Source organism: Cololabis saira, chromosome 7, assembly GCF_033807715.1.
Source record: "Cololabis saira isolate AMF1-May2022 chromosome 7, fColSai1.1, whole genome shotgun sequence".
Lineage (NCBI taxonomy): Eukaryota > Metazoa > Chordata > Actinopteri > Beloniformes > Belonidae > Cololabis > Cololabis saira.
In genome coordinates, this window is record NC_084593.1 from 30,274,352 (window position 1) to 30,287,457 (window position 13,106).

Consider the following 13,106-nt stretch of genomic DNA (forward strand, 5'->3'; position numbering starts at 1 on the left):
ACCAGCTCAGGGGGCTGCATGGAAATGTAGTTTGCTGACCAAGCAAAGGTATGTAGAGGTACAGGGAGGATACCACGCTGAAACTACATTTCCCATGTGTCAGTGCGCAGGCTGAAGGCGGAAGCGTGTAAGTTTCGTGATGGAAAAAAGTTCTCATGTTTGTATCTGAACCAGTAAAAAAACTTCGTCGTTTCTCGACTTTCATTAGACTGCGTTGAAGCCGTTTCAAGACACTAAAGGTAACATAGCACTTTGAAACAGCTAAAGTAAACTAGATGCTACTAAAATGCCTTAAAAACGCCGCGCTGTTTAGTTTGTCAACTATTTTCTATTTCCTGGTCGAGCAACCAGTGACGAACACATGTTGGTTATTTGTTGTTGTCTGAGTTTATGCAGCATCCCACGTTTTTGGCTACAGTCGTTTATCAGTTAACAAGCTCACTCAATTCACTTTGGTTATGTCCATGTTAATAATCTTTTTAACTCGATGTTACTTTTCCAAATCTCCCAGAGACAGTTTAAATGATCAGAATAGCGTGGTTGTGGTGGAGGAGGGTGTATCGTGGAGTTAGTTGAGCTCAAGCAGCATTTGCTCGTCGCAAAGTGAAGTACAGTGGGTTTTAGTTATTGTCTCTGTAGCAAATTCTGACATGTTTACAGTATGTCCAGTACAGAGAAATGACAGGCATGCTGCACCACAACACCACGCCTTTAGATGCTGAGTTTTGATGAAAGCGAGGCAGAAGACGTCTTCCCCAGAAAGCAACAATGAGAGCCATTGAAGCAGCAGCAGATCTCTGAGAGCATGCAGAATCCATAAGCTGCAGGCAGAGACGCATGACACACATACGAGGAGCCACAGCCAGCTCTAGACAGAGTTAAACATTGTCTTTGATGGAAGGATCGTTGCTTGTTTTTATTTCTCAATCTTCTCAGGGGGGGAAAAAACATTCACTCTGTGAAGAAATTTTATATTTTTATCATACTGGGGAAAGAAAAAATTAGGTGTACAGCTCTGATTTGGGAGAAATTCCAATAAGGTTCTAGGAGTGGTCGGCTGTGCAAAAATGAATCAGACACACACTCGCTTTTGCTATAAGATATGAATACATTTATTAGCAAAAAAGCAAGCATTTACATAGAAGCCATCCACAAAACTGGCAGTTTCTTATAGCAAAAGCGAGTGTGTGTCTGATTCATTTTTGCACAGCCGACCACTCCTAGAACCTTATTGGAATTTCTCCCAAAACAAGCTCTGATTTGTCTACAAGGCCAGTTGGTTGTTGACATTATTGACTACTTTTTTATGTCTTGTTTACTTTCATGTGATTAGGCTTTTAATAAATAATATCTCTTCTGACAGACCAAGAGAAAACTAATTCAAGCACAAGTTTCTCGAATTACATGTTCATTTTATTAATCAAGACACAATAATAGATTTTTCACGTAAACTGAAAATACATCCAGAAAGTAATGACTAATCAAGTGGCAATTAAATTTTAGCTGAATAATTGAATAAAAAAAAAAAAACAATTTCAAATAACCCTAGAGATTCAGAATATTTTTTAGCCTAAAGTAATTTGCTGTTACTTTGCAGATTATAAACTATTCTTAAAAACTGACGGAAAAGTTGAGACTAAAAACTGTGTATCTCCTGCAGAGTTGAAATGATTCCTGTTTCAATACCATGCTGATGGTTTTTGTCTTTGCTCATCACAGGGACCAGTGCTTTAACAGAATGGGGAGCGAACCAGGACCAGTTCAGATCGTCACGGTGTGTAAGGAGAATCACTCATTTGCATTGGATACGGAGGCTTTGGCTCAGATTCTCTTGGCTCCTGAAGTCAGAGACAAACATGTGGTGGTGCTTTCGGTGGCTGGAGCTTTCAGGAAGGGAAAAAGCTTCCTGCTGGATTTCATGATCCGTTATATGTACAGAAAGGTAAGTTGGACCGTAACATAATTGTCCTGTTTTGTCGGATCTTTGATATCATCTCCATTTACCTTATTTAAAATGAGTTGGGTGCTAGAATATTGTCATCTATGCTAGCTAAGGCATGTTGTAGAACAGCAAGTGATTCTGACTAGGTTACCCTCTCATGTTGAAGCTGTTTCCTATTTGGAAAGTCCTCAGAGTTATGTGGCTGTAATGAAAACATACAGTGTGCAATCATGCAGTACTTCATGAATGCCCATCCCTGCCCTAACATGTGAACAAACTTGTTTTTTTAAAAGTTATAATTTAGATTTTACTTGCCACCTATTGAAGGAGTGGATTCTGTGTGAATGTTTTGGAAGCCCATATCATACCCAAGATTACATTTGTATTACTCACTCATGAATTTTCTTCCACATTATTTACATTTCTTTATGAACCACCATCAGACCTTAAACTAAGGTTGCCATGAGATATTTAAGTAACCAACAGGGAACTTTTTAAGTTCTTTCAGACCCTTACATTTGACATGATCAGTGTTTAATGTGTTATCTTTATATGATCTATTTTTTCTGCAGGGTGATGATAGCTGGCTGGGTCAGGAGGATGAGCCTCTAACAGGTTTTTCTTGGCGAGGTGGTTCAGAACCAGAGACAACAGGCATCCAGCTGTGGAGCGAAGTTTTCCTCGTCCAAAAGAGTGATGGAACAGAGGTATATACCCCCTTGTATATAATAGTACTTGTCATACTCCTCCTATATGGTGGGATTGGTGTGCTGATACGCCGACGAGTCGACAACAGGTTATCACCGACCTGAATCTGTGTGTGCCTGTAAGATTGTGCCAGCAGAATGGATTTCTAAAGACGTCACTATCATTCAGTTGTCTCCACAAAGTGAGCTTTCAATTTGGAAACACACTGTTGGTTCTGAACAAGGAAACAGTAGTGACCTCATGATGATGACTGCTTATGAAAAAGCCTTTTGATTTCCCTCTCATGTCAGTAACAAATGATATAAGAGAGCTAGAAAGTACAGTACAGAGAGTACAGACATTTTAGATACCAAGAAGCTTAAATGAAAGCTCTCGTTATATTTAAGTAACTAAGCCAAACAATATATAGAGTCTAGAATTTGGTCAGTGGTGGCAGACTTAGGTATGTTGTTTATATTTTTGTCCTACTTTAAAAAAGGAGGATCCATCACTAAAGAGGCTTTTGGCGCTTTTCCACTAGTACCTACTCAGCCCGACTCGACTCGACTCGACTCCACTCGGTTTGGTGCCTTTCCACTAGGGGTCTACCCAGGCCGAGTAGATACTTTTTCTGTAACTATTCTGCCGAAGTTCCAAGCGGCTGAGTCGGGCTGACTCTGACATCATCACACTACAGGCCACCGATTGGTCAGGGGGTTGGCCCAATCACACAATCGAGTACGTCACAGCAGCTTCGCTCCGAGTCGAGACGAGGCGAGGCGTGGCAAGTCGAGTCGGGCTGAGTAGGTACTAGTGTAAAAGCGCCATTATTAAACCAAAGCAAGCAATATAGTGCAGAAGAAGTTATCAACTCAGACAACAAAGATGCAGCTTTTTCTTGTCATAAGTATACTTATGAATCTTAATCTTTGATTATATGGTATGATTTATTATGAAATTAAATACAATCCAATTTTCTACCAGAACATTGTTTCCTTACACTGTGTATTTAGTACCACAGTAACCTCTGACATAATTTCACATCACATCAGAATACCGCATTGCAATGTGTTTCACCATCCAAGTTAATCAGATGATAGATGTGTGATAAATGTGTGCACTGCACAGACGAACATGTTTTTGTCAGCATTTTTGCATTTGTCAGACTTTGATTTCAGTGTGTTGCTTTTGTTTTGTTTGTGTGTGTTTACGTTTAGTTTAAATGACTGTGCTTAAAGTTTTAACAGTTGATGTTCTAACTTGTTATTGGAACATAACACAATCATCACACAGAGCAATGAGACGTCATGTGGGGTTTCTCACGTCTGCTGCTGTAGGTGGCTGTTTTGTTGATGGACACTCAGGGAGCGTTTGATGACCAGTCAACCGTGAAGGATTGTGCCACCATCTTTGCCCTCAGCACCATGACCAGTTCTGTTCAGGTGGATGATCTCTTCTGGTTGCCACTTACCTCAACATTTTCTCTTTTATTGCTGTAACATGTGCTCACATGATATTTTTTTTCTTTTTCCCGCAGATATACAATCTCTCACAGAACATTCAAGAGGACGACCTGCAGCAGCTGCAGGTCTGTACTGCTTTAGAAAGACAAACTGAACTGATGTCTGGGAAAAACCAAGACGACTTTTCGCTTCAGATGATTTTTAAATCTGATACTGGGCCAAAACTTATAGGGAACCAACTGTGCTCATTTGCATTTATAGTATTTAAGTGTGTGTGTGTTTTAAGTAATTTATTGACCTTGTGTTGGCCATGGTGTATTAGAGTCAATTGTTTGATTGTTGGATCATTGCAGTTAGCGGTGTAAGGGCCCGATTTACTGAGATCCTAAATAAAGAGTACTAAATTGCGTGTGCACTGAAAAAGTTTGCACGTGCTGTTGTTGTGTGTTTTGCGGGTGATCAACTAAGATTGCGTGCGCAATTGATAACAGGTGCAAACCTGAGTATTTAAATGAGGTGTTGCGCGTCTTACAGTTTGCGGCGCAAACTTTGCGCCATGGAGAGTCTGGATGGAAAGCAGGATATAGTCGCAAGCGCAAAATGAAATTTGACGAGTTGGAGTTAGAGATATTAGTGGAAGAGGCAAATTGTTGTGCCGTATTCAGCACCCCTGCCGTGAAAAGCACCCCCTGTATATTCAATGATAAGTAGACCAAGAAAAAAAACAACACACTGACACTTCAATATATTTATATATACACACACACACAAACACATACTTAGGAGTTTATATTATATATATTTACAAATATTATGGAAGACAACACAGTAAGCAGACTATTAATTAATGGCATTTACCAACCATTTACCCGATTTTTGTTATCTGTGACTGTGATTGTGGGAAAGTATGACTATTGTGGAATCCATGAGCGCATTTAAACATGAATCATTAACACAAAACTGGACGCTAAACAGAACATGACACGGAATGAGAATATAATTTTTGTCAGACGAGGGGGTGCTTTTCATGGCAGGGGTGCTGAATACGGCACAACACCGGGGTATGACAACTGCAGAACAGGCGCACGATAAGAAACACTTTTTTCTCCATGAAAACACGTGATTTATTTATTATCACAAATAAAAAAATGAATGTGCCTCCTGTGGCAACCTTTTGCTGAATAATACTCGATTTAACATTCAAATAAAATATTTCTCCTTTTGCATGTGGAGATTAGCACCTTCCTTTCGAACGTATTGAATACAGACGCAATCACAATCCACGCAAAAACTTTCAGGCTTGGTAAATCTCATTGCGCGTGGTAAATGGACCAATTTGCATCTTCCCCTCCCAGTATTTAGCGCGTTCTGCCGGGTACGCCCCATATTGATTATTCATCAGGGCAAAAGTACTAAATGAACAGCGTGTGCTATTTTGCGCATTTGAGAGACGCAGTCCTCTTTGCACGCTGTTAGTAGATCAGCTTGCACTTTGGTTTGCGGGTGCTGTCAAGTTTGCACACGTTTTTACGCACGCAAACCTTTAGTAAATCAGGCCCCAAGTGTATTATACACGGATTTACAGAGAACATTATGCTAATTTTCACAAGTTGACATACTTTCCACAGTTCTTGATTACTGTGACCTCCTCACTAACACCAAAGATATACAATTCAGCAGGTGCCTTTTCAACCATGTTTTCACACCTCCGTTCAAAGAAGCTGGTTTCTGTTGGTGAAGTTAGACTCCACTACAACCTCTTCCTATGTAGATTGTGCCTCTTGGGATTTTGCCTACAGCTTTGCAGCAAACACTTAAAAGGCAGAGCAAATGCATCATTTTTTGAAGTTTGGTCAAGACAAACAAGAGGAAGCAGGGTATTTCTACTCTGGATAGAATTATCTGTGATGTAATACTACCCTGAAAATCCAAGTGTGTGACTGGATGAGATATTTTTAGTCCTAGACCAAAAAAGCAACTTGGTTGTCTTGTGTCAAGAGTCGTCACTTCAGACACCTGACAATGTACTTTGAGGTACAGAGAAAATAACCAAAAAAATCCTTTAAGTGCTTCATGCTGCTACTCTATGTCCTACCTCCCATAAGACGTCATCTTTCTGGTTGGATGACTTCCTGAAGCATGGGCCCACTACACAGTACTTGTGAGCCGTCGCACAGGCATTTGGACTTATTACAGAAGCAAAATAAAACTGTATCCATAACAAACCAAAACCAATTATTCTTGCCAAGGTAGGGAAACTATGTATGAAACTGTGTTCAGAACAGTCAGAAGTCTTTAGGTTTTTGCCACTGGAATTAGTTGGTAAAATTCAGTATGTATCTCACATTTGAAAATGTATGCAAGTTTAAAGCATTTTAATATGTTATAAAACAGAAAATGTGTTCTCTTTTGAAAAAACAACAACAACACTAGATGATGACCTCATGAGTCTGACTCAGACATTCTGCAGATAAATGGCATGCAAAGACGAGAATAATAGTGAGGAGTCAAAAAGTTACTAAATAATTTGATATATAAACTTGTAGTTTGTACCCATGACCCTGCAAAGGATAAAACGGGTAAAGAAAATGGATGGATGGATGGATTTGCATCCCTTTGTTAATTGTGCATGTTTGTCTTCCCATCACAGCTGTTTACAGAGTATGGCCGTCTCGCGATGGATGAGATCTTTCTGAAGCCCTTTCAGGTACAATAATGTGTTGTTGTTTTTGTGTGTGTGTGTGTGTGGGGAGGGGTTTCTGTTAAATAAACATGTTTTTTTTTTACGCAACACTATTCTTCTGTTCCTACAGTCGTTGATGTTTCTAGTTAGGGACTGGAGCTTTCCTTATGAATACAACTACGGATTTATAGGCGGCAGTCAGTTCCTGGATAAACGTTTACAGGTACTGTTGCTATTATAAGTATTTTGCAGGGAAGAAAAACTCACACATAGCTGATTGTAAATGCTGACTTTGCTAATGTTTTATGTAAAAGGTTAAGGAGGCCCAGCATGAAGAGCTGCAGACAGTGAGGGAGCACATCCACTCATGCTTCACCAACATTTCCTGTTTCTTGTTGCCTCATCCTGGTTTGAAAGTTGCTACCAGCCCTGCTTTTGAGGGACAACTTTGTGGTAAGACCACCAGATTTCCATCATGCTTTTTCTTTTTCTTTTCCTTTTTTTAAGGTCAAGAAATGAATGCTCAAAAGCTTTGATGTGCGTCTTTTGACAGATGTGGCCAAAGAGTTCAAAGAGCAGCTGGAGATATTTATTCCTAAACTGCTGCATCCAGACCGCCTGGCTGAGAAAGAAATAAATGGGAACAAAGTCACTTGCAGAGGCCTGCTTGAGTTCTTCAAGGTAAAATCTGTTTCATCAGAGCATCTCAGCTGGAATCTGAATCAGCTCATCGCAGCTTTTTTTGTGTGTCACCAGGCTTACATCAAGATTTATCAGGGAGAGGACTTACCACAGCCAAAGACTATGCTTATGGTAGGTGCAAATCATAGTTCAGGCTTTGTGTGTTTGGCCCCCTGTGTGGTTAATACCTGTGAATTTTCTCTTAAAAGGCTACAGCAGAAGCCAATAATTTGGCAGCCGTGGCAACAGCTAAAGATCAGTATTACAAGAACATGGAGAAGGTGAGGATGTGAAACACACACATCTTTACTCTATCTGATAGTTTGGTTAATTTAAAACTTAAACTTTTAAATGTTGGTTTAGGTTGGTTATTTTTTGTTGTTGTTAATATTCCCTGGGACTATTGCATATGCCTCTGCAACCTTCTCTGTAGGTCTGTGGGGGGGACCTGCCCTACGTGTCTCCCGACTCTCTCGAGGAGAAGCATCACTTTTACGTTGGAGAAGCCCTTCACAACTTTTCATCCACCAAGAAGATGGGCGGGCAGGATTTTTGTGACCGTTACCGAGAGCAGCTGGAAAAGGAGCTTGAGGAAATGTGGCTGTCTTTCAGCAAGCACAATGAGGTGTCATATGATTCATTCTGTTTATCTGTTTTGTGTGTCTGAATCAAACAGGTGACTGTAATTAGCTTCAGGATAGTTTATAATCTGCTGTTTTTTTTTCTTTTAAAGTCTAAGAACTTGTTCAGCGCCTTCCGGACACCTGCCGTGCTCTTTGTCCTGGTCTGCCTCCTCTACGTGGTGTCAGGAGTGTTGCTCTTTGTTGGTCTGTCCACCTTTGCCCTGGTGTGTGACTGCACTCTGGGCTTGGTCATGATGGCAATCCTGATGTGGGCCTTCATCCGCTACTCCGGTCGCTACCGGACAGTAGGAGGAGCCATCGACCAGGCCGCAGGTGTCGTCCTGGAGCAGGTGGGAAAAAATGTGTTGGCCAGTTTTAATTGGCTCATCAGTCTAAGTTTGTATTTGGCAGCTTTGTGTATGGACAGTTATTTTAATGTAAAATCCACCAGAGAATTTCTTTCCTCTAAAGAACAGGAGAATTCAGTTATTATTAGATGTAGAAAAAGAAGGAGAGCCTCATTGGCTGTCTCTGTTAGCTCCAGACTTTCTTTATACCAGATTGTATATTAAATCAAATTAAATGATACTTTGTTAACCCAAAATGGAAACTAGATACAAGGTTAACATGTACTGGTTGACAAAACCAGTAGATGTGCCACCTGCTTCAGTGGAGAGATTATGGGGAGATCCAAGAAACATTAAGGAACATGGTTGGAGAATTGTAAGAAAAGAAAATAATGCTTTTCTAAGATTACTACTGCCCACTCAATGTGTAAAACCATAAACTCGATCATTTTAATATTATAATTGTTAATAATAAAAGACCTATGTATGTCACTTTAGTGTTTGGCCACAAATCAAGTGTTAGAATAAATACAAGTTAAAGTTTGTGTATTTTAAACATACTGAATCTGGAATAGATATGTGTTATCTATGAATATATATGTTTTTGAACTATATTTTTCAGTAGCATGTAAACATACACTGCAGGATTCATGGAGTTCATCCCAAGTTCAAAAACAAAATCAAAACTATTCTCCTCTTTGGATACTGTTAGCTGTCATGTTGTCATCAAGCACTGAAATCTTAAGTTCATTACAGTGTTAGCCTTATTTTGATACATTTGTTTGCTGGGGTCACATATCAGGCTACTGAAGTATTGATATTGATCTGTAACAAAAGCAATAACTGAGTTACTTAAAAATTCATACAACACTGGTGCCTCACAACACAAATGTTTCTAGTTCAAATCCCAGCAGCGGTATTTCTGTGTGGAGTTGTATGTTCTCCCTGTGCTTGTGTGTGTTTTCTCTGGGTACCTCAGCTTCCTCTCACTGTCCAAAAACATGTATATTAGGGTAATTGATTATTCTAAATTGTCCACAGGAGTTAATGTGTGTGGTTATTTGTCTATATGTGGCCCTGAGATGGACAGGTGACTTGTTGCAGCAGATCCCTTAGACCCTGAATAAGATTAACCAGGTATATATGGATGGATGTGGGAGAGCTGAAGTGTCTAAAGCCGATGGCCACTATAAAGACTGAGGCTGTTTAAAATAGATAGTTACGACTACACTACATGTGATTTCTAAAAGGTTCACTTCGAGGACATCAGGTTATAGACACGATTAGTTTCAAAATGAAATCAATCCACATCCACTGTAGTGTTTCAGCTGGTTGAAAAAGATCTCCATCCACACGACACACCATGTGATACAGTTTTACAGTGTAATCTCTTATCATTCTGCCATCCGGGCTCACCAGGCATGCATGTATTAGTGAAAACGGGTTGATCAGCTGGGAATAATCTTTACTGTATATTCTTATAATAGCTCATAATATTGTTTCTCCTGCACATGCGGGGAGTTGCAGTTTTATTGAATACAGATTTGGTTGCATAACAGCTGATACCAAGTACAACAAAGTCAGCAGTGCTGGCTGCTTTGTCTCTATGTGGTTCACAGTACACTAAAATGGTTGTGTTGATAAACTGAAAAAAGGTTTTGATGGTTGAATTTACCAGAGTAATGTGGACACCAGCCTATAACTATCAGGAAAATGTTACAATTTTAAATGAGTAGCATCATATTGTTATGTTTCGTTGTTTGCATGCTAATTAACTCTTGTATCCTCAAAGTTTACCCCTTGTGAAGGTCAGATTGTCAGATTTCTATACTGGGTACGTCCAGCCCTGGACATCCACAGGATAGAGGGTTTCTGACTCTGTTCAGTTAGATAAATCCACTTCCGGTGACGTGTCCTGGGCAATAAACTTTGCTTATCATTGTTGTAACAGCAGCTGTTTTCTAACGGTTTGGGTCTGCTTTTCAGTGGTGGTATAGAGTTAAAAAAAAAAACAGGAAAAAAAACAACTCTTTTGGTTTTTGAAAGGACTGATAAACATTAACTTTAACAACGAGCGAATGGAGGCAAAGGAACATGAACATTTCAAGTGTTTATTGTGAATTGTCTGTGGATCACTGCAATCCTTTTTACTGTACCCTCATGACAAGCTGGTCTTTTTTTTCTTGATTATCATTTGATAAAATTAGCAAAATTATGACTTGTATGAACAGGGTATAAATAGAAAAGGAAGTAGTCAACAAAAGTACAGGCCCCTGGTGACTGTCTTCATGGCCGTGAGGATTTCATCTTTTACTTACACAAAACCAAAGTGGTTTGAGTTGATCCACTACACCTGTGCTTGCATAGAAAATGTGATGTTTTCATTGTGTAAGATACAGTAGATCAGTCAGCAAGCAGTCAAATAACCCATGTCTTCTATCTGTTTTCAGGCCACTGTGGCGTTGAACAAGTCGAGAGGCACAAGCATCAGGGACCAAAGGAAAACCGACTAGATGTCCGCTGGACTCACCCAGTCTCGATTCCGAGAGAAGCGCACACGAAACAAACACATTCAGCACTAAAGCCTGATCATCCATCAACTATTGGCGCGATAACAGCGCCATGCCAATTCACCAGCATCTCTATTATGCAAATTACACAACCTGCGTTAGTCCCCAGGCTTAAAGACGAAGACTTAAACATCCCAAACTTTAATAGTTCATGTTGTTAAAGGAAACTGCCCTCATCAATAAGTTTACAATTGGTTTTAATTGACAACTAAATGTCCATCCTTGAAATTTAAAGAAAAAGAAAAAAGGGTATTATTTTTCTATTTCAGTTGAGTGCACCTAACTCGGCTGAATGCTGGTGAGACATGGGTAGTCTGGATCATTTTCATAGCTTCTGCAGTTCATATTTAAACTTAAAAAATACAGCTTTAAAGCTTATGTGTGTATACATGTTTCCTTGGCTCTATGTTTTCTTTTTCTTTTACTCACAAGCCTTAAACATTCCATGATGTTTGCAGATTTGCTTTAAACTTGATATAAACAAGCATTTCTTGGAGGGTGGGGAACAATTAACACAATTTCTATGTACAGTAGCGCTGCAGGTTTGAGGAGCTGCATGTACTGGAGCTGAAATGTATTTGTTTCAAGTGTATTCCTCTACGGAAATGTGTTATTTTTAGTACTTAATGTACAAGATGCTAGAAAATTCCTTTTACTGCATCGTATATTCTCTTTAAAGGTTCAAACTCAGAATGAAAGCCATTATTGGAAAAATATAATGAGCAGTCAGCCAAAGATTAAGCTTTACTTGCTATTACTTGTTTGAGTTATACTCTGATGTTTACTCTTATCACTTCAAATATAGATGAAGACAAGCTTAAATACTTTCAGTGATTTCAATTGCAATGGGAAGAAAACACTTATTGTAGGTATATTGTACATAAAACAAATAACTAGCATGATGTTCAAATAGACCAAAATGTAAGTGAAAACTAGCAGTGAGACAGGCAGCTCCTCTGTGCTTTTTGTATATTTTTTGGGACACTACAACACTTACGATAACATTTAGTAACTGTTACTTGCATTGTACATGCAATGTTTATCCATGCCTCCAGTTCAGAAATGATCTTCTCATATCATACTTAAATTCATAATTGCAGGCGCTACTGAGACGCCCATTAAATCGCTGTTATGTCTTAAGTAGAGTTAACATTGGCAACCTGGCTGCAAATAAAGAAGGTTTTTAAGTTGAATCCCAATAATTCGAACAAAAACTACAATTTCAATTTGGTATCAACTTCTCTTTTGGATAAAATAAACATTACACTTAAACCTCTAAAGCTCCCAGTACTCTGGTAACAGCTTAGCTTCGCATATTAGAAAAAATTACAGATTTAGGATGACTTAATTATTCCAGCATGTAGCAGCCAGTTGACCAATCAGCTGTGCATTTCCACCACTCAAGTGGATTTACTAGGTTTTCTTTGTGGGACCAAGCAAGGCTTCTTAGGTCGACTCAGAGTGAATGAGGCAGTGGATTAAAGGACAGTGATTATTTGCAACAATCCCCAATATCTCTGAATATGATTTAATACTATTTTTTTGTTTAGGTAACTTTTGATTGGAGAAGTGAAATGGAAAGCAATTTAAAATATCTAGAGGATTATATTTGACCTGACAGCAGGATACTTACTGAGTACAATGACGACAACAGTAAGCACTTTAACAACTAATATTTTCCACTCTCAGACATAAAGTTGAAACACAAAGAGCGTATTAATCAGACTTTATGCTTATACTTATTACATTGGTATGCTATGAATGCAGGGTTAAGAGTGACTGTAGAAATTGAGCAGGTATATGATGTTTGACCATCAGATGCACTTTGTAAGTCTCCCTTTCCACAAGGACGAGGAAACTTCAGGATGGTTTACAAGCAGTTACATTTGCACTTCCTCTCCTCTTTGGTGCTTTTTGCACACAGCTTGTTACAAAGGTGAATAAATTCATGCAATATTGTAGTAATGGGCAATGTAATCATGTCTTACAAGGGTTTAGTAGCCTTTATTTGAGGAATGCTGTTTTATAAACAATAAAGAGAGCTTGACACCTTTAAATGTGTGTTTTCAGTCTTTTTTCATGTTTATTTCATAGACATAAACATAGACAT

The 13,106-nt window shown here is 39.0% G+C and overlaps 1 protein-coding gene across 1 annotated transcript; it reads left to right on the forward strand.

Moving 5' to 3' along the window:
• The first annotated feature begins 109 nt into the window (after positions 1-109).
• On the forward strand, positions 110-13,053 carry atl3 (atlastin 3). Its single transcript, XM_061725543.1, has 14 exons — positions 110-239; positions 1,720-1,942; positions 2,515-2,649; positions 3,967-4,071; positions 4,167-4,217; positions 6,743-6,799; positions 6,906-6,998; positions 7,090-7,228; positions 7,329-7,456; positions 7,532-7,588; positions 7,666-7,737; positions 7,890-8,081; positions 8,190-8,429; positions 10,877-13,053. The coding sequence occupies exons 2-14, from the start codon at positions 1,739-1,741 to the stop codon at positions 10,937-10,939; spliced, it is 1,536 nt and encodes a 511-aa protein (XP_061581527.1). The 5' UTR covers positions 110-239; positions 1,720-1,738; the 3' UTR covers positions 10,940-13,053.
• The last annotated feature ends 53 nt before the right edge of the window (positions 13,054-13,106 follow it).